Raw genomic sequence first — 23,441 nt, 5'->3', positions numbered from 1 at the left:
TTAAGGAAGAACCGGTGACGATTTGTTTATCAAACAGTTGCATTTTTATTTTAAATCCGTTATTATCAAAGATCTTTTTTTATAATCGTAAACGTCTTAACATGATTTGCCATCATCTCGTATATGTTTTTCGCATATTGGTTTTTATAAAACTTTGCTGATGATATTTGAAAATGGGGTGTTTTAAAAAGATTTTTTTATGAATTTACTGTTTATAAACTCGTTTTTCTTTTACTTATGAAATGCATTAAAAAATATACCAAAATTGCTGTTGGCTTCGTATTGCCTTGTATAATGCTATAAAAATTTCACTGCGCATTGTTTTGAAATAATCTATTAATATTATCTTCCACTATCCCATTTAGCAATCTGATATGTAACAAACTACTTTTGATTAAATATTTCATTTTTCCTTCGCTCTTTAAATACTGCTTGTTTTTGAATCCGTTTCTTATTATCTTCATTATCATTATTTTCGTCGTAATGATGTTTCAGCACCAATGGAAACTATACAAATTAAATACAGCATAACAAAATTCGTTCTATTATTAAGTTTATGTTGTTTTGTTTTGTTTTGTTTTTGCGTAATAAACTATTTTTGTTTGTAAGTTGCTCAAAAAAATCAGGTAATGAAGCTTTGTTTGTTTTGTTTTGTTCTGTGTTGTGTATCGTGTTTAGTTGATATCTTAACTGATAATCCAGAAGTATTTCAGATGCTTAGCCATTGATGCGCAAAAAAGTTTCAAATAACCCGAAAGATAATACATTTTGCCAAGACTCTCTTAAATAACTATCGATCGACATACATCTGGTTTGGCTAACATTATAAGACATTATAAGACTATCCGTTTAACAATGTTTAACATACTTACTCATTGTGTTACCTCTAACTTTCTTACAGTGTGTGCATACCTTTTCGTTTAAATATTAACTTTGATTTTTAGAATTAATGCTGGCGATGAATCGCAGCGTGTGCTTCATATAAACCTGCTAGACTGCATGTGTTCCGTATGCCTATGCCTATACGTGTGTGTTGTGTGTATATAAAGAGTATAGTTTATATTTTATAATGTGTATGCGCTTAAGTTAGATTCTTGTTAAAAAGAAACTTTCCTTTGAAAACTTCAGGTGTTGCTTGTACTGTCCAGTAGAATTAGAATACAATTACATAATTACACATTTATTATGCTTACGCGATTTCTGAGGGTCGTTGGCACTACGTTTTTAAAACAATAGTTAAAATGATAAATAAAACAGACAAAATAATATAAAATCAGGTGGTTAGGATGGAGTTAAAAGTATTTTTATTTAAAATACAACATTAAAACGAATGCACGTTTGAGCGCGAAATAAAAACGTTACAACTAAAAAGTAAATTAAAATTAATTAATTTATAGTGAAATTAACTTTAAATATAAAACTACTACTATATGAAGGCATTCGATAACGTACAAATAATATTATACTTTAAAAGGCTTGACGATAATTTTCAACAGCTTACATATGCACACAGACTACTGCCAGAGGGCAAAACAAATTGTACGTTATATGCATGATTTATATAGAACTATGTATGTATGGTTATCAGTCAATGAAGTCAATGTCAGATGAGTAACTACCACGTCTATGCACATAGCGCCACTTCTAATGCTCTTTGTTCAACGTTGCTTAGTGTATGTTTGGACTCTTTTCCAACAGATTTAAGATCGCGGGTTAACATCGAATGGGTGGATTTATGATTTAAAAAGAAAAAGTAGCTCTTTAAACGACTTTTTTTCTTATAAATCAGTCCACCCTATAGCTGCTGATGATGGTACTACAAACTATTGAACTACAAACGAAACTTCTTACGACAACGCCGATCAATTGTCCACTACTAAGCTAAAAGCTTCAACTGATTTCTTCCAGAGCCACAGAGCCGTTGACTGGTCTGTGGCTTAGTACCGCTTCTATAAGCAATTCGTAGATTCCTTGGCGTCGTCAATGTTGGTGTGGTTCTTGATCAGCAACTGGGTTGATGGATACTTGTTCAGCTGCGCAAAGCGTTCCATTACGCACGAAGAGCTAAGACGGGCCTCGGCGTCGTGATCCCAGCACTCCTCCATTGTGTCGCAGAATACATTAAGTCCCTGTAAAAGAGTTACAAGTTATTTTCTCGATCTAAAAGCATTATCTTAAGTCAAACTCACCGGATGAGCGCGCCAGGAGTTCAGCAGACGAGGACGCAGCTTCTTCATTACCACACTCTCCTGAACTTCGTCCAGCGTCGGCCTCTGGCCCAGCTCGGCCTCAAAAGGCAGCTGGAACTCGCCGACGGGTCCGGCAAAGTCACACCGTGACACCATTTCCCAAAGGACTAAGCCGCATGCGTATACGTCTATACGTAAGAAAGCGTCTCTGTTGAAATTGATGGCACCCTCAAGCACCTCAGGGGCCATATAACGACGAGTGCCTACTTGACCGTGTGTATCGCCGCAGGGCTTGCCCGGCTGGAATATCATGGCCAACCCAAAGTCAGCAATACATGCGGTAAGATCGCTTTTCAGCAGCACGTTCTTGGACTTGAAGTCTCGGTGAGCTATCGATGGCTTTAGCCCATCGGTCTTTGAGGCCGGAATCTCCTCGTGCAAATGTGCCAGTCCATTGGCCATGGACTCGGCGATGCGGCACAGTTCCGGCCAGGTAACAGTGTGCGATTTGAGGTAGTCGCACAGCGATCCGTTATGCTGGTAGGTGGAAATCAGCCAATACTCCGGCTTGTCCATGTGCTTCTCTACGCCCAGGAACTCGAGGATGTTCGGGTGTCGCATGCGTGGCAGCTTGTAGATATCGTGCTCCGTGGTCCACGATTCTTTTTCCTGCATGCGGAAGATCTTGACGGCCACATCCTGATTGTTGAGCTTGGCTTGCCACACATCACCGAACCTACCGCAGGCCTTCTGTTCCAGCAGCTGAATGGGACGGTTGCTTAGCAAAGGCGAGGAGTTCGTGATCTCAGCCTCGTTCTAAAGGGGTTTAATTTGGCATAATTAAAATTTGTATTCGCGGCAACATCACACAGATACGTACCGTTGGAATCTCGAAAAAGTGCGCCTGCTTGCGGCGGCGGTAGAGAAGAAGGCCCATGCCAACGATGACCATGAGCACGCTGAAGACGGAGGTGCCAATGTAGATGTATATCAAATTGCTGCTATCCTGCGTCTTCTCCTTGGGCACTGCAACGATATAAGGACACACACGGGAACGAACATTAAAGAGGGCTTTAAACGCTGCCTTGCCACAGGTGAACAACATCTCGAGTGGCGGCATGCACCTGCAGCTGCTGGGGTTGCTCTGAAAGGCAAAACGAAAACCAAAAAACGAAAGTTCGCCCCCAATTTCGCATCTCTTTTTCCCCTCATTTTGTTTCGAGATAAAAGCGAGCTAGGCCCAAGAACAAAACAACAAAGAGCAGGGCACAAAAGACGCCCTAGCAGCGCAGGGCTTCGAAGTCAAAGGCAGCAGCAACACCCCAAAAATAAAAACAAGAAAGGATGCTTAAACGAAGTCACTCGACTCTGGTATACTTGGTATTAGATAACAGATACCCTATTCCGTTGTTGTAGGTTAAGGCTGCACGCCAATTAAATTGACTAAAAAACTGTAGAGTAATCTAATAATAAACTCTATTATAATCAGGAGCCTTCATAAGCGAAAAGTGAGTCAAACTGGATTTCTACCAAATGACTGCCTCTTGCAGTTACATCCTTCAAAGCAAACGCATAATACCCGAACGCTTAAGAAGTACCTTACTATAAAAATAAAAACGAGCCAGCGAACGTGCACAGGAGGGCAGAAATTGCAACACATGCGGCTCCAAAAGGGGGTTGCTGCAGGCTGGGGATGCAGAAAATGATGGGGGAGCGGGCGCCACTTCGCGTCAAGAGTTCGTTAACACGAAAAACGCTGCCTCGGATGGCAGGAGTGGGATTTTGTAGGCGAAGCCTACGCCCTCTTTTTGCAACTTGAAGATGCAATAAAAAAACGAAATAACAAAAACAAACAAAAAAAAAATATACGCAAACGGAAAAATAACAAAATTGGGGTAAACACTCCAAAGACAAATCCCCAGCAGCAGCAAACGCTAAACCAAATCTGAATCTGAATCCGGATCCAAACCCACCTTGTGTGGTTGCCTCTGTGGTGCTTTTGATATATTTCTGGTTGGAATTGCAGCGGGATCCCTTGCAGCAGCAGTAGTTTATGTTTCCCTGCCGTGGCTCCGCACTGGTCACGCACTCCGTCTGATTGCACTCGTGCATGTCCGTGAAGCAGCCCTTCATCTTGATACGCAGGGCGCCTAAGGGAAACGGAAGACGGAAACGAGAAACCAAATCAATCAGTATGCCTGAAATAGCCTCATTTTCGGCTCGGCTCACCCGTTGTCTCGTTGACCGACCAAAGGACATAGCAGCTGGGAAACTTATCCGCCTCCATTTTACAGTGCTCTATACGCGTTACACATTCCTGGGTTGTGTTGCACATCTTCTCGTCAAAGTGCTCGCATTCTATGACCCCGTGTCCTCCGGGCAGGATAGATCCGTGGATTCCAATTAGGCAGCAGACTGAAATGACGGCAATGGAAATATAGATTAATATTCTCTCAAGGTTATGGCAGTAAAATAAAACAAGATTTGAACAAAAGATCAATATTAAATTAGCATATGCAAGTCATGAAACAAATGATCTTCCCCGTGGGAAAAACCTTTTAAAAAGTTAATCACAATATTTCCCTATGCATAAACCTAGTAAAAGATCAAAGTTAATGGAATTATCGGTTGGAAGTGCTCAAAGGGTGAGCAAATAAAGAAGTCGAGCCTATTTGGGGAATAAGGCTGAAATGGAGGGCGCTGGGCGAGCTCTTTGCGGGCGCTATCCTTTGTACACATATCGCATGCCCAGCAGCAGGAGTAGCGTCCTAAGCTGGGGCCTCTGCCATTGAAAGCCACCCCATTTGGGCACGGAATTAGCCCCACTGGCCACACACCATCCTTTGAGTGGGCATGGCCCCAATGCACGGATATGCAGTGCACAGTGGGCCTAATGAAGGTTTTCTCGGCTGTTTAAATACGTTAATTCGAGTTAATCTGTGATCCTGATCAAATATAATTTTATGTTGATAGGAACTTAACTGATAATAAACTTCTTAAAGTAATAAATAAAAAAAATGTATTTGTATTAGATTTATTGCTATAGAAGTCAGCTTAACAAAAAAAAGGCCACATAGGGGATAAAACATATCCTTAAACATCAACATCAAACTTTGAAAACGTATCTTGTACGCAATACAAGCGGTTTTATTCTGCTTTACGTTTATTAATTATCCTTGACCACTGGATGCGCAAAGTGCATTTGATCCTTTGCCACCGCTTTTGTCCCACTGTCCTTTAGGTAATCGGATCGCTGGCTATGTGTGTGTGTTCGTAAGCGTGCATGCTTTATAGTAAAGTAGATACATAAGCAGGCACATTATGCACACAGAAAGGGATGGGTTTAAAGTGGCGCTTGTGCGGAAAAAGGAAACAGCAGCAGCAGAAACAACAACAACAGCAGCAACAGGGAAGAGAGCGCACTGCGCCAGAGAAAGAGAGAGAGGGAGATATCGCGAGCGAAAGAGAGGGCGAGCGGTGGAGCAAAAGGGTGGGAGAAACCAGAACCTGCCATACAACAAGTTCCTAATGCAGCTAAATCCATTCAAAGAAATGCTCAGCGTACACACACATGAATCAAGAATGGGAATTAGGCATCCGATCGATTAATACCGAGTATACAATTTGATTAATATATCTTTCGAATTTTTACTACACTTTTATATTGTTAGTTATATACATTTTGACAACCACAAGATAAACGGAAAATAAATGGACCCTAACAGTGGACAAAGCAATCACAAAACCAATACACCCAATACGCTTCGAGCGCCATGTGATATTAATAAAGTAAGAGCATTACGCGGAATGCATCAAATAACAGGCACGAGTGGTTATAAATCGAAGTCGGCTTACATTACAGCGGAAAGTCGGGAAGCAAAGACAAAATATAGTATTATGTATATTATATATAGCAGAGCGACTGGGAATTAAGGCGCCAATAAGTATGCACCCACACACTCGCAGTGCAATACATACCCAGCGTTAGCTGCGCCGTTAGATAAAGCAGATCGTATTTGGACATTGTTATCGCCTAGGCCAACTTGTTTACAGCACTCGTTGCGTATACGTAACGCGGATATTTAGATGTTTTGGGGGACAGGTGGAGTGAAGTACTGGGTACTGGTATTATTATTTTGGCACAGAGTTCCTGTTGTCTTCGCACATTTTTAAGTGTGTATGTGTGGGAGGCCGAGTGTGTGTGCGGTGCCTTGGCAGCGATTTTGCTGGCCACACGCCGCTTGCATGCGCATTTCCGCGAATTATGCTTGACTTGTCGCCGCGACTCGATCGTAGGTTAGAGCACCACAGTCGAAAAAGTGTTTTCGCGCTGCACTTTTCCGTTTTTCACAGGTCTGCGAGCCTGTATTCAAGCGATTTTTATGCGAGCACGTCTTTCGGTTCGATTAAATCTTTTTTTGTAGCGACGGGGCGGCGATAGCGATGGCCGATAGCCGATAACCTCAACTGACCAGGGCTGGTGTAAGATAACGAATATACTAGGTATGAGCATTCCGCGGCAGGTATTTTGAGGTGTCTGAAGTCTGGTCACGCTCACTAACAATTTTCTGGATTTTTCTTGAGGTGAGTGTTGCTGCTCGGCAAATTAAGTAAATAATAGAAAAATAACAAAAGAAAACACTTTTTTTGTGCAAGAACATAAAACAGTAAACAAAAGCCATACTTTTGCATTGTAACGCACTTGTTAAGAACAGATTACACCTGTTAAATTACCTGTTACTTTTTACCCCCACCAAACATGGCGTCGCTTTACAGTTTATTGCGTCTTCTCTTCTTTCCAGCCAATTTCACAAAGCAAAGCAAGCAACTAAAAAATGACTGGACGCGGAAAGGGAGGCAAAGGATTGGGAAAGGGGGGCGCCAAGCGTCATCGTAAGGTGCTTCGTGATAACATCCAGGGTATCACCAAGCCTGCTATTCGCCGCTTGGCCCGTCGCGGTGGTGTGAAGCGTATCTCTGGCTTGATTTACGAGGAAACTCGCGGTGTGCTGAAGGTAACTTTTGGGGAAAGGGGGGTTAAAGCGATGAAAAACCGGTTAACTGCTGCGAAAATTCACAGGTATTCCTTGAGAACGTTATCCGTGACGCTGTCACCTACACCGAGCACGCCAAGCGCAAGACCGTGACCGCCATGGACGTGGTTTATGCCCTCAAGCGCCAGGGACGCACCCTCTACGGTTTTGGCGGTTAAGCACGCCGTCTAATCCCCACTTGATAAATAACCAAGGGGTTAACTTAACTACATTCAAATTACTTGATCCAATTGAATCTTAATCAGTAGTATTCAACGCAAACTTAACCGATCGCAAATATTTTATAATTCCACAAATATACGGACTAAATAAATCAAAAGATATCACGTAGACAGCTCAAAATCATATGTGCATCTTCACTTGAAATGGAGGTTCATCAATCGTACCTAACTTATTTCAATAATACTCCAAAAATAAGTACCAACAAGTTGGCGTAGGGAGCACACAAATAACAAATATTTAATGGAAATCATTAAGACCAATGTATATTTTTGTACATTTTTGGTGCAGCTTGAATTCGCAGAGGCAGGACGTGCAAAGAGGAGTTGGATCCTTTTTGAACTGGTACTGCCCGGGAGTACGACTGCAAATTTAGCTCTCCCAGTGGGGATTCCATCAAATCGAGTTGGCTGCTTTGTGGTGGTGGTACTTCTTGTACTGCTCGGTGTCGTTGCTCCGGCTGCGAATGGCTGCTGGGATTTTGAATGGAAGATCCTGAAGTTGCGGCCCCTAGGCGCTCTGTTCCCGCTGCTTCTGGAGCTGCAGGGACCTGTAGACTTCTCCCGGGCATATGACCTTTTCGTCGTCGACATCGTCCGGCACTCCACCGCCGCCGGCATCTCCGTCACCGGCCTCTTCTGTCAGCGACATGGATTCCGATTGCTTGCGCCGCACAAAGACATGCATGGAGGAGTATTTTGAGTTACTACGTAACGTTGATTCCGTGTCCTCCGTCTCGTAGTCGGAGTTCTCCAGCGTAACGTCCGTTGAGGAGAGTTCTTCGTAGCGGGACATATACGACTCCATGTGCATGTCGCCGACTGGAACGTGAAGGTCGTCCTCAGGCCGAGGTTTAAGGCGCCTTTTCCCGCTTTTACCAGCGTTCGCTTGTCGCTCCAGATTGCTGACGAACTGCGCCACATGTCCATCACCAACGCCTGCAACGCCACGTTTTTGGACCAGAGCCTCGACCAGGTGAGATGGTCTCTGCCTCCTATGGGATCCGTCACCCACGCCCACCACATAGCCTTTCTCGTAGCCTCGCTTGACTGGCTGCTCATGCTCGTAGTTGTAGCCATAGCCCGTATCACCTCCGCCCTCGTATCGCTGGCCAGGATTCACCATCACATGGTCGCCAATGTCCGTTTCAAATTGCACAGAGGGATTAAGCTTGAACTGGGAATATATGGAATCAAACAGGTTAATAAATTAGTAATACTGATAGTTGTATGTACTGGAGGATACTCACATCTCTCTCGTTGGCAAACTCATGATCCGACTTGGACTCGCGATTCTTGTTGGCTGCCTCCTTGGGATTGTTTTCCGCATACTTAATCTCACTGCGAACCTTGCGCACTTGGAGCTGTTTGCGTTGAACCTGCATCTGCTGTTCGTAGTGCAGTTGCTCCTCGTTCTGCAGCTCCGAATCGCATTGACTTTGCTCCGGCTGCTGCTCCTCCTCCTCCTCCTCATCCTCCACCTCTACCTCCTCCTGCACCTCGCGCAGATTTCTCAGCTGCTGCTCCAAGGTAGGATGCTTGATCTGCATGGGAGAGGCTTGCCGTAGCAGCTGCTGCTCCTTGCGCAATGTGGCCATCTCGCTGCGGGGTGTGACTTCTGGACTGGTGACCGCACTGTTCACCAGCCGGTTGAAGTGCGACTGGCGGTAGCTCTGGGAACTGTAAAGAAATTCCATTAGATAGGCTTTAATTTGGGAATTGAGTTAAACCCACTTCTTGATGACTTCTGGCATGACCTCATTCCGCACCACATATTCCCTGGAAGTGTTCGTTTGTGATCCTCCCTCCATGACCTTCTCTTGAACCATGTGATTGGATTCGGATCTCATGAGTTGGTGGCTGAGCTTCTCGTTCAGCTTCTCGGCCTTCTTGCGCAACGTTCGCTCGAAGGAGAGCTGCTCCTCCAAGGCTTTCGTGTGGGACAGCAGTTGGGAGACGGTGACCTTTTTGTTCTTCGGCAGGCTCTGCAGCCCGTTGACGCAGCTAAGGTCATATTCCGGCTCCTGTTTCTCCTCTGGTGAAGAGCCCAGACGATCACGGATACTCCGCTGCAGGAACTTGCTGATTCCTTCGTTGTTCCGCACACTGAACTCCGTGATGGCCGTGTTTAGCTCCAGGCAATCGAGGATCAGATTGGCTCCGATGTCCGTCAGACCGCAGCCCTCCATGTCGATTTCTGTGGGGTATTTGATTTGTATGGATTGCACTACTCTGACTCCACTTACTCTTTATCCAGGCATCCTCCTTCAGCACCTCGGTGATCCATCGGATGCCCTCGTCGCCAATCGCCGGATTGTCAGCCAATAGAACCGTGCGCAGTCCGCCAATCGTGTTCACATCCACGCTGCGGTAGCGGAGAGACTTCTCCCAGCCCTCCGTGAATCGGGTGATCTTTTGCATCTGGGGTACAAAACACATTTGGGTTAACTAGGACGGTCTTTAACTGAACACACATCATGTTATGTATGTATGAGCCCAGCTTTGAAGCACCACCATTAAGGATAATAAAAATATGCATTGTAAGCCATTGAAATCGCAGGGATATATATTTTTGAAAGGATAGATTTAAGGGGATTAAGGGATTACCTTGAGCATGTCGGCCACGTGCTCGGCTCCCTTGGAAGTAAGTCCGCACTCAGAGACGTCAAACACTTCGATGCGATTCAGGTACTTGGCTGTGTTGCAGACCACCTCGCAACCTTTATCACCAATGTTGGATTTACGAAAACTCACTGTTTCGAGGCATTCGTTGTCGGCCAGTGCCTGTGAATGGATACATGTGAACTTAGATACGTGAAACTTCTCAACCCACCTTGGCAATGGTCTCGATGTAGCCATCCTGCAATGGCAATCCCTCCAGCTTCAACACACTTAGATTTTTGTTGCTCGAAACACAGTTGGCAATCGCCTGGACCAAACTGTTGAATATAAATCGGGTGTAGATCACTGGTCGCTGCCGAAAGAGACGGGCACGTTTCTCTGTGTCAATGGGATCAATGTTGGCTGCCGAAAAGAAGGAATAAAAGAAGAGGTATCATTCACATTTCATACCCAAGCTGATCGCCACAGATCACCTACTTTGTGGATATGTGCGACGCAGACGCACCACCAGATGCTGGAGCACGAGGTCATAGTGGAGTGCCTCGGTTAGAAGCTGCCAATCGCTGACCGCCAGCTTATCGCCGCACAGCTCCAGAAAGGTGGTGGTCGCATTCGACTTGCTGCGGATGTCCGGCACCGGCGTCAGGTTCTTGGCGCGGCAAAGCTCCAGATAGCGGAAGTGGAACGAGCGGCTCTTGCTGGACTTCTTCACCAGGGGTGGAACCGACACCACCACCGTGTTGGCCTTCCGTGCTAGTTCTCCGGAGTGGCCTTTTCGCATCATAGTCACTCGAGCCGCGGACATGTTCTATGGAAAATAGTTACGTTAGATATCAATTTGAGATACCAAACAATTATAAAGTTAATGGCAAATTAAATTGACAGTGTAAAAATGATTAGGCAAGTACTGTTTATGCGAGTTCCTAGTTATATTTAAGATAGAAAACGGATTAAATAAAGTCCAAGATAACAAGATTTGGGTCGCTATTACCCCAACACTTTCGATATCTAATTTTCAATAGATGAAAAACCGTTTAAAATTGGGTTGTTAGTTGTAGAGCTCAGTAGCTTGGACCAAGAGTAACCTTCAAATTGCATAAGCACACGCACTTCCGGTTTCCGCTGACCGCCGTTTCCGGTGTCTTCCCGTCTTTCCAGTCTTCCAGTGAGCGCCCAGTTGCGATCGAGTAGCGAGTAACGCAAATTGTAAACAAACAGAGCTCACCCACCGCCCACTTGGCATTAGCCGGTGGAATTTACGCTTGGCTAATTACTCGCGTGCCACTGCTGCGTTACTCTCTCTTCGGTTTCAGTTCCGACCCGGCTATATCTTTCTCTCCCGCCAACAGGGTTGCCAAGCCAACTATTTCGGCCATGGCTCGATTCCAGCAGAGCTGCGAAGTCTCGTTAGCTTGTTTTCCAAAACTCAACGTCAGTCGTCGAGCGGCTGTTGTGGTAAACACTACGTTCAAAATTCGCTTTCCGCGCAATCAACACTCCGTTGGGTTTTCCGTTTTCCGTTTCTCGGGTTTCGAAAGTGCAAAATAGCCTCCGTTGTAATTTATTCGTTTGGCCAAGAAGCCGACACACTGCGTGTTCTACGGCACGTTCCGTTGTCGCTGGCGGCGCAAAGTGTCATCAAGTGATCTGACCACCACCAGTCCAGGTTTCGAGGCCCCTTACCACTAACACCACTCTTTAAAGTCGAGTTCCGGTTCGTGCATTGCCCAATTTCGAGGCGTGCGACACGTTTATTTTATGCGGTTTCATCGTGTACTCCATATGTGTGTTCTGCGGGGTTCTTTGACTTATGCCTAATTACCAGTGACGTCGAAGCCTTTTCGAAAATGTGTCAGCCACGAAATTCGTCAGTTCTCTGCTAGTCGTTGAAAGACACTCGAGTGTGACACTGTTGGTTGGCTTCCAAAAAGAAATTACAGCGCAAGGACCCCACCAGCAGACCGCCAAAGGATACTCGGACTATAGGAATATCTATTTTATAGGGGTAAGTAAGCGAAACCGGTCTGCATTCCTGTCCTGGCATGTGCCCATTTTTGTTGAGGGGCATAGTTAGGAGGCTTCCTTGCAAGGAGTTGTTGGGGGTGAACAAACAAGCACTACACCGAAAAGAAAATGGAATCAAAGGACCAGAGTGCAAATACAACTATAAGGTTCAGTAAACTCGAAAAAAGATCTCAAGCTGTATTCATATTACAGAATGGTAATTGATTCCTATACCTTCTTACCAGCACATACAAAAATCATTTTATATGGTTATGCGAAGGTATGAACCCTGAGCAAAGACCTTTTATAATTATCTTAATGTTTAAAGGTTTATCCTTACCTATCCATTGCATTAAATGGTATTAGGTACTGATGAAAATGAAATGTTTATTAGCTACTATAAATGCTGTTAGAGTCTTAGCTCTCGATTGTATAATTCGCACATAGCTTGCGAATTCCTGCGCACGGAAGCCTGAAGTTCAACCGACATCTGCTCTTCTTGCAATACAGCGAGTAAGGCCAGAGCTCGTGTCAAGGACTTGGCTGCTCTTCCAAGACCAGCCAGTCCAATAAATTGTTTAATTACCCCGAAATGTGGAAATACTTGCAAAGCAGATGCAAATAGAGAAGTGCAAAAACTTGAGCCAGAAAAGGAGCCGGAGTGTAACGGACAAATTGCTCACGACACCAGCGATGAATGTACGAATGTGTAGTACAACATCTAAGCCAGGTCTCGCAGCTTGGCTCGAAAAGTGAGACGGATGCGGGCGTCGCTTGAACCCGAGCTATGAGTCAAAAACCAAGCCACCGCAACGGAATCAGCTCAGCAGCTCCCCAGCTCCGAAGCTCTCCTGCCCCCCAACTCGTCGAGCTCCTTTTGTTTGCCAGCCAGCCGGCAAACAATCGTTGGCTGCTGGCGTTGAACTTGACTGCCGGAGTGCCGCACATATCGGAATCGATGGGCATGACAAAAGGGCCCTAATACGGGGGAGGAAGTGTTCAAATTGGAGTACTCGGAACGCCTGAACGCCTGAACGCCAGGGGAGCGATTGTTTGCTCGCGGGCCGGAAACTGGAGGCAACATTGGTCACAACACGATACCCGCCAATCTCGATCTCCACACGACTGCACTCGGAGAAATATTGATAGATAACTTTGCTTGATTTTAGCAGGGTTATATGATGTCTAACGTTTGCTAATTGATCGTGTTTCATAATCGTTTGCAGATAGTTTACTGATCTATGAATTGCTTACTACAACATATATGTAGCTAACATTTCGAGGAATAAGTTTTAGTGTTAGCTAAACTTTTTTCCTAGCAAGGCAGATATTTTTTCCCAGTGCACATATGTGACTGCCTCTCTCAGGCGGGCTTAACATATTTAATATAATTAAGTAAGCCCCTGGCTGCCGTGGAAAGTCATGAACCGGGGATTATTGGAGCTGGAGAAGAAGGGGACGGGTGGAGAAAGAGATCGGGGAACTTGTCGCAGCGGCAGACAAATCAAAATTGTTTATTGGGATTTCCATTTCGGTGGCGATTACCTTGGAGCTGCCTGGTTTGCTTGCGGTTAGCCCAAAAGCCGCAAGATTGGCGACGCCAACCGACGTTGGAAACCGCATACGTTGGACACATTTTCGCAAAGGATTTCACTTTTTGGACCTCTTCAAGGGGGTCAGAACTTGTCCGAGCGTTAACCCTGCTGCTGCGACCAGAGTCACCGAAGTTTGCTCAGATTCGGATTGAGATACATCACATGTGTATCTCGCAGGTCGCAGAGGTATATATCTGAGCTGCGGAAAGGCGCCGTCGTCATGGTAGCTGGGCCACTTCTGCCACTTCTGCCACTTCAGCCACTTTCCACTTACGTAAATCCGAGGGGAAATGGCAGTGCAGACCCTTGACTGACTTTGCTGATCTTGCCGAGGCGGCGTAACTTATTAATTTGCCTTAATTCAGTGGGTTTTAGCTGTGTGGAAAATTGGCAGCAAGAAAGTGGGAGTGTGTCTACTCCACTAATGGAGTTAATTAAACGAAATGTGGTTTTGAATGGTCTATTAGGAGGAAAGTGATAGCCCACAAATTGGGCTAATGAAAAGTGTGGCGGAACTTGCTCCGTCCGCATTTCCTTTCCACACCTTATTTTAATTTCCTTTTTTACAAATATAACTAATTGGAAAGCCATAAGATATTCGATAATAAGTATGGGTGCTACTGAAAAAGTTTCAAAACCAGTTGAGAAACAGACAAACAACACATGTTACAAAACAAAAGCATAAATAGTTTATGTACCAAGTAAAGTGTTCTCTTCATTGCAATGGGTGAATAATCGACAGCTATGATAACCCCGATTCGACTGAGGCAGTGCAGCATGAAATTGCCTGGGCAGCAGAGCATCCAAATCCCTGCATCGTCCAACTGACCAAACAACCCAATTGCCGACGTTACACAAACATGCTGGCCACGGATGCATGGATAATTATCCGCGGACGGCGATGGAGAGAATCAGCCGCCCAAAAGCAGAAGATGTGGCAGATACAGATACAAGATACAGATACAAGTACTGCTAGTGGTAGTGGCAGTGGCAGTCGCACCATTGAAAATGTTGCATGCGGCGCGTGTTGAAAGCGAAATCAGGCGCAGATTGTGATTACTTTTGAATCACTTAACCGTGATCAGTTAAGGCGACTCTCTAACGACCTTGCTGCTTGCCACGATCTTTCCCGGCGATAAAGAGGTTGATGCAACCTGCTGTGGCTGCCACATAATTAACCATCCCAGATGAACTCACAAATCAATTACAGTCAACGAAGGCATTTACGATGGCAACCCATTAAGAAATTGCCGAGCGGCAATTGCGAAATCAATGAACCACAGTTGGCAAATCTCGCGGATCTGCAGCTCAAAACTTGCGATTGCAAATGAGCCTAACCGAGTTGAACTCGCGAACAATGGCATTAATAATGCATATATGCATCTGCATTTGACAGATGCAGTCATCGCTCTACAAATGCATTTTTCACACGCACCCCCCTGTGAAAAGATAAGCCGCAGGCAAGATGGAGGGTTTTCCAAAAGTGTAGCAACATCATTAAATAAGCGAAAATGCGGTTTTTCTTTAAGCTCATGCATGATAACTTCATCTTTTAGGGACAGCTTTCAATTTTCACTCCACTTGAGCGAGAACTTATGCGCAATTTGCTTGAAATTTGCAATGAGACAAATCTGGCACATGAATAAGCCAAAGTAGTAATAATTGCCGGGCAGTTTAGAAAACGTTCCGCTCGTTAAGCCACATACAAAATAACAATCAAAACCCGAAGGCAGCCGCGAAGAAACCCATAAAATTTCTTTAGCGGAATTCCAGGCTGGCGCTGAGCCAGCATTTAAGTAAACTGAACTGAAGTATAAAAAGTATAAGCCAATAAAGAGCTGACGCTTAATTAATTTGAGCATAAAACTTTCGCAAAGATCTGCTGCTGGCCAATCTGCTGGCCAATTCTCACGCAGAACAGACGGACATATAGAACACCTGTGTACCTGTGTACCTGTAGACACGCAGACTGCGAGTCCAGTTCCATTCGGATTTCTTAATGCACGACCCAATTCAGTTCTTGTTTCTTTTTCGGCGAACGAACGAAGTTCAGCCCAGAACTCCACTAGTGGAAGTTCCACCACTTGAAGTTACCTTCTCGAGCGAAACTGCCGGCGGGTCACAGATCACGGCCCATAAAACGTGCGACATGTGGGGAAAATGGGTTAACACTCTCCACTCGCTGCTGTCGTAACACTCTGTCTATTTTCTAGGTGTCGCCGCTCGATTTTACCAGTCATGTGTTAGTGACTCTAGCCAGTAACCCCAAGGTGTCGTCCCCAAAACGCCACACACAATGCACAACGAACCGCAGACGCAGACGCAATCGAATGGGAATGGAGACGACAGCATGGACTACAAGAAGGTGCGCTTAAAAGGACGAAGGCAGCCCACTTTCCCTAGATATATAAGCTCCATTCCCATAACCATCCCTATCCAAGTCATAATACTCACCACACTAATCAGCCTGGTTGCCTCAAATCGACCGCCGCGTTTCGCTATCGACGGCCAGTCGGAGATTGTACTGCGTCTGAAGGAAAGTCCTGAAACGAAAGTGGGTAAGTCAAAACCAAGTATTAATAATTCAACTGATTTCTGAAGAACAAATTCTTAGCCCAAAGTTCAGCTGACACATTGAAATCATCTTATCACATAATTGTGCAATATCAGACAGTAGCATTATTAACTATACTCGTATAAAGAATGGTAGTGTGTCATGTCTCAACAATTTTGAGCTAAACTTTTTATTATCTTGCAGTTGTGCAAAATAAAATCTGAGTATAAATTCGATCTGATATGAAACATGGCAATGTGTCGTGTCTAAAATTGGTTTGATTATCCGTTTCACCGATTCATAATCAACTTTCGCTGAATGGCTTTTCATTTCCTATAAGAAATCTGAAAAAAGCGATATTAACTATATTATTTTATTTAATTTTTGCACTTTTTGCCGCTCTTAAGGAACCCTGATATACACGCTAAAGGGTTACGATCCGGACAACGATCCGCTGACCTTTGGCAAGCGCAACTCGCATGATAGCGAGATCATTCGGATTGAGAACACCAATGGCAACGAGGCCAAGGTCTTTTTGGCCAAGGAACTGGATCGGGAGCTGCAGGACGAGTATGCCATAGTGCTGACGCTGACTGACAGCCACTACAGTGATCACAACTATGTGACGCAGAGCTTTTTGCTCCTGGTGGAGGACATAAACGATAATGTGCCCACCTTTCTGCCCTACCAAAACGCCATTGAAATACCGGAGGGCAGTGCACCGGGAGTGGTCAGCACTCTGGAGGCCACGGATGCGGATGAAGGTGCCTACGGCCAGGTGGTTTACTATCTGCAAGAACTGGATGGCGACAACGATGTCTTCTCCATAGCTACCCACCAAGGAAAGGGCATTTTGAGGTTGCAAAAGGAGCTTGACTACGAGAGGAAGAGTCTGTATCAGTTGAGAGTCCTGGCCATCGATCGTGCCAATCAGGGACCGATCAATACAGGAACTGCTGCCATCCTGGTGAAGGTCAAGGATCTGGAGGATCAGCCGCCGGAGTTCGTAGAAGTACAGGCAGTGGCCCGAATTGCCGAGGATGCTCCAGTGGGCACAAAAGTCCTGCGAGTTCGAGCTATAGATGGAGATCGTGGAATCAATAACCCCATAGCCTATTCCCTGGAGGCCAACGATCTCTTCGACATTGATCCGCACACCGGCATAGTTCACACGCTAACCAAGCTGGATCGCGAGGAGCAGAGTGATCAGGTGAATGGAGCCCATATCCTGCGTATTTCGGCCACCGAGCTGTCCAAGTCCAATACCCAAATGGCGTCCACAACAGTTCGCACCGAAGTTACGGTCATTGTGAGTGATGTAAATGACGAAATACCCACATTCGGAGAGACAGTGTATCGTTGCGAGGTTAATGAGAATGCCCAAACCAACACGCCGCTTAATTTCATCGACGAGGAGGTGCAAAACGTGGTCTTCGATCACGATGAGGGTAACAATGGCACCTTCCGCTTGTTCCTGGATCCGCCCAACGATCTGTTCGAGATCGTACCTGAGCTGGCTGTTAATGAGGCCAACTTTATGCTGCGGGTGAAGAACTCGAAGTCCCTCGATTTCGAACAATTCACCGAGGTCAATTTCACGATATTCGCCAGGGAGGTCGATGAGCCCAGTCGATGGAGGTAAGCTTTCAGTTCGAAAAATGGAAAATGCATATGGAGTATCTAAAATATACCTCTTCTTATAGTTCCGCCCATGTGCAGATTTTCATACGAGACCAGAACGACAACTTCCCAGAGTTTAGTCAAACAGTCTACAATGCGAGTGTTTTGGAAAACAGCGAGCAGGACACTGTCATCGCCCATGTCCAGGCGGTGGATGTGGATTCCGGGGACTATGGAACTATGGGTATACGCTACACCAATCTCAGAGGTGGCATTGCTCATTTGTAAGTTGTAAAATATAAACTTTTGGCTAGGGATCTAACATTCCTTTCCTTTCCAAGACTCAATCTGAATCCTATTACGGGAGTGATATCCATCAAGCAGGCAGGTGGAACAGCTTTCGACCGGGAAATCATTTCACGGCACTATCTCACTGTAGAAGCCATTGACAACGCTGGTCAGGGCAACCGGAATACGGCCCAAATAATCGTGGACATCCTGGATGTGAACGACAACGCACCCACATTTCCGCAACGGCAGTACGAGACCAAGTTGCTGGAAAACCAGGCCGAGTTCGAAACCCCTCTGCAATTGGAAGCCAGGGATGCGGATCTCAATGGCACGGAGAACAGCCAGGTGACCTACGAGATTGTCGAGGGTCTGTACCGCTCCAACTTCACAATAGATCCCCAGAGTGGTCTTCTGCGTCCGGTGCACAGTTTTGATTTCGAGGAACTGGTGGATCGAAGCAGTCGCAGAAGTGATCCTCAGACGGGAGGATCCTTTAGCATTCGCGAGATCGATCTGCTGGTGCGAGCTCGAGACTCGGGCATTCCCATGCTATCCACTGTGGTTCCTGTGCTAATTTACGTGCAGGATGTAAACGACAATGCGCCGATCTTCCAGAGAACCTTCTATGCCAAGACAGTTCCCGAGGATCTCCCAGGTGGCAGCTCCGTGCTGCAGGTAACGGCCATAGATCGGGACGGATCAGCTCCCAACAATGTGGTGGTGTATCGCATTCAGACGGGTGCCAGTGACAAGTTTATCATCAACTCGGAAACGGGAGTAATTTCCGTGGCTCAGGGTGCCAATCTAGATCCAGATCTCACAGACAGCAAGAGATCGCTCTACACTTTGTCAGTGGTAAGTTCAAAAGGGATTCCATATCCAGATTTTGGTATGATATAAACCTTCTTTCACCATTGCTTTCCACAGATTGCTTTGGATGGCGGTTTGGGCAATTCGCAGCTGATGACAACATGTACAGTGAACATTAGCATTCAGGACGTGAACAATAAGCCCCCAGTGCTGAAGGAAATGCCAGCATTGAAGATCTTAGAGAACACGCCAGTGGGCACACTAGTGTACCGCATCCAGGCAACCGACCTGGACCAGAAGGCCATCCTGCGGTACAAGCTGAATCCGGAACACTGTGAAGGTCGAACTGAAGAGGGTGCGCTGGTGAAGAGTAGCGAGTACGACTTCTTGGGCGCCTTCGAGGTGGACTCCATCGAGGGAACCCTCAAGGTGGTCAAGCTGTTGGATCGCGAAAGAGTCGAACATATCAAACTGGCCATCACTGTGGAGGATCTGGCGGCGGCCAAGGGCAGGCAAATCGCAGAGGGATTCCTGAGCATTCAAGTGCTGGATGAAAATGATAATAACCCAAAGTTCCGGCTGCCCTTTTACCGTCAATCGATCACGGAGAATAGCATCAACGGAGCAATGATTGTGAATGTGCTGGCCTCAGATGTGGACAAGAATCGCACCATAACCTATGCCCTGGAGGGCAATCCCACGTACCGATCCCTAATGCACCTGGACTCCCAGACAGGGGAGATTGTGGTGGCCAGCAAGATTGATCATGAGCAGCATCAGTGGCTCAATTTCAGTGTAAGGGCCACGGATTCCGGAATTCCAGCCAGATCCTCACTGGTGGATGTGTATATAACAGTGCTGGATGAGAACGATAACAATCCGTACTTTGTGGGTGGCAGCAAGAACTACACGATTAGTGAAAATGCAGCTCCTGGCACCAGAGTAGCCACTCTACAAGCTGGAGATGCGGATTCGGGAGACTTTGGCAAAATCACCTTCCTGATGGATCGCATCAGTTCGCAGGGAAAGTTCACCATAGATGCGGACACGGGGGTGCTAACGGTGGCAGATCGTCTGGACAGGGAGTCTAAGGACTCGTACAACCTGGTTATCGAGGCCTGGGATAACTATCAATTCGGATTCCTGGCCGGCGAAAGTCGCAATGCCTTCAAGCAGGTCTTGTAAGTTGCAAGAACTTTTGCATTTGACAAACTTTATTCATTTTGCTCTTCCAGCATTTCCATACTGGATGAGAACGATAATCCTCCGGAGGTTAACTTGCCTATGAGTTGTGTCCTAATCACTGAGTATCACGAGTTGCATGAACGCGTGGCCAGCATAGTGGGCAAGGATGCAGATGACCCAACTACGCCCAATGGAAGACTTGATTTCGCCATTACCCAGGGCAATAAAGATGGTAAGAATTTTATGGGAAAAAACTTTTTCACTAAATAAATTAATCTGTACTTAAAGGCATGTTTGAGCTGCGTCAGATGGACGCTTGGAATGCCCAAATCTTCGCCAGCAAGAGTTTGCGCAATAGGTTTGGAAACTATAGCCTGACCATAACAACGCGAGATATGGGCCTTCCAGCCAATATTGTGCACAGCACCTTGGATATTTGTGTATCAGACTTCAATGATCACGCTCCGGTTTTTGTGAGACCACTCCATAACACCACCGTTCGGATTCCGGAGAATGCGACGATTGGTACACTGATACTACAGGCTTATGCCAGTGATGGCGATATGGGGCAGAATGCTTTGGTGAGATACAGGCTGAAACCCGATCCCTTGGGCAGCTACAAAATGTTTGAAGTGGACGGCAGCACTGGGGAGCTCTTCCTAAAGGAACAACTAAACCGCGAAAAGCAAAAGATTCACGAGGTAAGGACCAAACCTTTTACCCAAACCAAGTTATAATGTATAACAAATGAAATATTTTCCATTACAGATACGCATAGAAGCCTATGATCAGGGCTTGCCGACCTCGCTGAGTTCAGACTTGGATCTAACCATTTATGTACGGAATGTCAACGATTACGAGCCTCAGTTTATGGTCAACGAAATATCCGTGAACTTCACGGAGCACGCGGATCCAGGGTCTGAAAGGATAAAGCTACCGGACACCATAGACAAGGATCAGTTGGACCTGGACGATCCAAATGATACGCCCAGCCAGGTGTGCTACTTTATAGTGAATGGAAACGAAGCGGGATACTTTCGACTGGATCCCGAAACCCATATATTGACTGTAGATCGCGAACTGGATCGCGAGATGGTAGCCAACTTTACGCTGTATGTTCGTGCCACCGAGAACTGCAGAAATGATTCTTTATCTGGAGGCGACAAACGTCGACGCATGGGAATCGAGATTAACAATAGACTAGGAGGCATTGTGCATAAGCAACAACTCGGTTACGATCGTTTCAAGCATTCCCGACAATTGAGATCGGCAGAGAGTAGTGAGTACGGACCAGAAGACGCAGAGATGTCATCGTATGAGGCGTATGACAGTAGTCAGGAGGAACCATCTGGAGGATTGGCAACAGCCCATCCAGAATTGGACAGCACAGTGGTGAAAGTGAAGGTGCGAGTGCTGGACATCAACGACAATCCACCGCGATTCCGTTCCAAAATCTTTACTGGTGGCATAACGACCAATGCCGATTTCGGTTTGAAATTCATGCGAGTGGAGGCCACAGATGCAGATGAAGGGGAAAATGGAAAGATTGGATACTACCAAGTGGGTGACATCCGGCAGACACTTTCCGAGGGATTGGAGAACGTACGCAAAGCTCCCTTCCTGCTCGACCAGGAAACCGGAGAAGTGCAGCTGAACTTTGACCCACAAAAGGGAATGAAAGGCTATTTCGATTTCGTGGTCTTGGCCAACGACACCTCCGGAATGAAGGATGTGGCCCACGTGTTCATCTACCTGTTGAGAGAGGACCAAAAGGTTCGATTCGTGTTTCGACTTCAGCCGGATGAACTGCGATCTCGAGTGTACTCCTTTAGAGAGTAAGTATAAAATCATGTTCAATGAATTAGACTTTCTTATGTAATTTACTTTACTTACTACAAATTAGCACCCTGAGCAACATAACAGAATCGATCGTAAACATCGATGAGATTAAAGTTCATGAGAACAAGGATGGTTCGGTGGACAAGACAAAGACGGATCTGTACATGCATCTAGTCGAGCGGGAGGATAACTCCATTTACGAGGTATCCGAGGTGCTCAAACTGATTGACTCGCACATCGAAAGCCTGAATGGGCTCTTCAAGGAGCTCAACGTGCTGGACACGCAGGCGGCAGAGGCTCAGCTCCTGACCGCAGGACCCACCCGAGGTCCTTTATTCGTGTGGCTGATATTCACCAACCTCTTTCTGGCCACTCTACTGGTAGTCACTATAGCTCTGTGCGCCTCCCAACGGAATGGATACCGCCGGCAGCTGAGAGCCGCCAAAGTCAATATATTCCGTAAGTACAGATCAAAATTTAGAAAAAATAATATATGTAACTATGGTTTTTCCTACACAAAACCCATTAAGGTGGCCACTCGTCGATGTCCCTGCAAAACGCTCAGGAGCCGGCCACTCGAGTGCCGAATACCAACAAGCACAGCGTCCAAGGATCAAATCCTATTTGGCTGAAGGGCTACGACAACGAGTGGTTCAAATCAGAAGAAAGTGGCAGGTGCGTTAGTGGAAATCACTAGATCTTCCCCTACTTAAGTATAAACATGCATATTTCCTTAGTATTGGCGGACACGACTCTTTGGATGACAACTTTCTGGCAGTGGCCACACAGGATATGCACGAAACGCTCAAAGGAACCGCCAAACTATTCAACAACGGCAACGATCTTAACCGGCACTTTAACCTCTACAATCAAATCGACAAAATGACCAACAATGCTCAGATCCTGGCCCGAAAACTGGAGACCACGGAATTATAGCCACAGACAGTCCACATTATTTATTGCACCTAGTTTAAGGATAGTTTAAGTTTAGCTCGTAGGAACCTTGTAAATATATCGAAGCTCAAAACACAGTTTTAGTCCTGCTATGTCCTGCGACAGGCACATTCGTACAAATTAAGGAACTTGTATTAAGTAATAAAGTAATAATTGTCGGTGATAACTACACATTATTTAAATCAATTAAGATGGGTAATATAACAATTACCACTTTGGTGTTGTTAATATGCAGAATATGAAATGAAACTCACCTTTGATTCGGGTCCTCAGTTAGAAAATAGTCGAGAGCTTTGTGTTCAGCAATGATGATATAAAAAATATACGTAGTGCACAACTGGAGGCGAAGACCGAGTGGAGTTAGTAGGGTAAGGAGGAGGACTATGTGGCGCCCACTTACCACGCTTCGGTATCCCCGTGGCGCCGCTCTGAAAACTGGCGGCAGCTTACAAACGTACAAAAAAAGTGACTAATCGGGGAGACGGCAGCTCAGATAGGCATTTGTA

The 23,441-nt window shown here is 45.8% G+C and overlaps 4 protein-coding genes across 5 annotated transcripts; 2 read left to right on the top strand and 2 right to left on the bottom strand.

Annotated features, from left to right (window-relative positions):
* Positions 1 to 1,164: 1,164 nt before the first annotated feature.
* On the bottom strand, positions 1,165 to 6,606 carry LOC6537288 (activin receptor type-2B). The gene is made up of 6 exons (XM_002097810.4): positions 6,168 to 6,606; positions 4,419 to 4,604; positions 4,163 to 4,339; positions 3,070 to 3,215; positions 2,190 to 3,005; positions 1,165 to 2,129 (listed from the first exon to the last, which is right to left on the bottom strand). Exons 1-6 carry the CDS (start codon positions 6,211 to 6,213, stop codon positions 1,950 to 1,952), a joined length of 1,551 nt encoding a protein of 516 aa, XP_002097846.3. The 5' UTR covers positions 6,214 to 6,606; the 3' UTR covers positions 1,165 to 1,949.
* A 28-nt stretch (positions 6,607 to 6,634) lies between these two features.
* LOC6537287 (histone H4) lies at positions 6,635 to 7,585 on the top strand. The gene is made up of 3 exons (XM_002097809.3): positions 6,635 to 6,773; positions 6,992 to 7,204; positions 7,270 to 7,585. Exons 2-3 carry the CDS (start codon positions 7,025 to 7,027, stop codon positions 7,399 to 7,401), a joined length of 312 nt encoding a protein of 103 aa, XP_002097845.1. The 5' UTR covers positions 6,635 to 6,773; positions 6,992 to 7,024; the 3' UTR covers positions 7,402 to 7,585.
* Positions 7,586 to 7,701: 116 nt separating this feature from the next.
* On the bottom strand, positions 7,702 to 10,888 carry LOC6537286 (protein Cep78 homolog). The gene is made up of 7 exons (XM_002097808.4): positions 10,561 to 10,888; positions 10,295 to 10,485; positions 10,069 to 10,245; positions 9,708 to 9,882; positions 9,196 to 9,658; positions 8,712 to 9,141; positions 7,702 to 8,638 (listed from the first exon to the last, which is right to left on the bottom strand). Exons 1-7 carry the CDS (start codon positions 10,886 to 10,888, stop codon positions 7,973 to 7,975), a joined length of 2,430 nt encoding a protein of 809 aa, XP_002097844.1. The 3' UTR covers positions 7,702 to 7,972.
* Positions 10,813 to 23,101, top strand: LOC6537285 (cadherin-23). 2 transcript variants are annotated; one of them, XM_039375379.2, is made up of 12 exons: positions 10,813 to 10,891; positions 16,137 to 16,240; positions 16,644 to 17,874; positions 17,940 to 18,140; positions 18,198 to 19,002; positions 19,075 to 20,138; positions 20,193 to 20,374; positions 20,431 to 20,843; positions 20,911 to 21,977; positions 22,046 to 22,440; positions 22,512 to 22,656; positions 22,719 to 23,101. In XM_039375379.2, the coding sequence occupies exons 1-12, from the start codon at positions 10,887 to 10,889 to the stop codon at positions 22,915 to 22,917; spliced, it is 5,811 nt and encodes a 1,936-aa protein (XP_039231313.1). In that variant the 5' UTR covers positions 10,813 to 10,886; the 3' UTR covers positions 22,918 to 23,101. The 2 variants fall into 2 exon arrangements, with proteins under 2 accessions (XP_039231313.1, XP_039231312.1); XM_039375378.2 differs by lacking the exon at positions 10,813 to 10,891 and adding an exon at positions 10,970 to 12,088 and having other exon boundaries at positions 15,896 to 16,240.
* Positions 23,102 to 23,441: the final 340 nt, after the last annotated feature.

This window comes from Drosophila yakuba, chromosome 3R (genome assembly GCF_016746365.2).
Source record: "Drosophila yakuba strain Tai18E2 chromosome 3R, Prin_Dyak_Tai18E2_2.1, whole genome shotgun sequence".
NCBI classification, from domain to species: domain Eukaryota; kingdom Metazoa; phylum Arthropoda; class Insecta; order Diptera; family Drosophilidae; genus Drosophila; species Drosophila yakuba.
This window is presented reverse-complemented; position numbering and strand designations above follow the sequence as displayed.

Bases quoted from the DNA above. Each gene is read 5' to 3' on its own strand.
- LOC6537287 (XM_002097809.3), top strand. From the start codon at position 7,025: ATGACTGGACGCGGAAAGGGAGGCAAAGGATTGGGAAAGGGGGGCGCC. The intron at 7,205-7,269 runs GTAACTTTTGGG...GAAAATTCACAG, and splicing joins AAACTCGCGGTGTGCTGAAG to GTATTCCTTGAGAACGTTAT.
- LOC6537288 (XM_002097810.4), bottom strand. From the start codon at position 6,213: ATGTCCAAATACGATCTGCTTTATCTAACGGCGCAGCTAACGCTGG. The intron at 4,605-6,167 runs GTATGTATTGCA...CCGTCATTTCAG, and splicing joins AACGGCGCAGCTAACGCTGG to TCTGCTGCCTAATTGGAATC. The intron at 3,006-3,069 runs GTACGTATCTGT...AAACCCCTTTAG, and splicing joins ACTTTTTCGAGATTCCAACG to AACGAGGCTGAGATCACGAA.
- LOC6537285 (XM_039375378.2), top strand. From the start codon at position 15,979: ATGCACAACGAACCGCAGACGCAGACGCAATCGAATGGGAATGGAGAC. The intron at 20,375-20,430 runs GTAAGAATTTTA...CTGTACTTAAAG, and splicing joins TACCCAGGGCAATAAAGATG to GCATGTTTGAGCTGCGTCAG. The intron at 22,657-22,718 runs GTGCGTTAGTGG...ATATTTCCTTAG, and splicing joins AAATCAGAAGAAAGTGGCAG to TATTGGCGGACACGACTCTT.
- LOC6537286 (XM_002097808.4), bottom strand. From the start codon at position 10,888: ATGTCCGCGGCTCGAGTGACTATGATGCGAAAAGGCCACTCCGGAGAA. The intron at 9,659-9,707 runs GTAAGTGGAGTC...AATACCCCACAG, and splicing joins GGAGGATGCCTGGATAAAGA to AAATCGACATGGAGGGCTGC. The intron at 8,639-8,711 runs GTGAGTATCCTC...ATATATTCCCAG, and splicing joins AGTTTGCCAACGAGAGAGAT to TTCAAGCTTAATCCCTCTGT.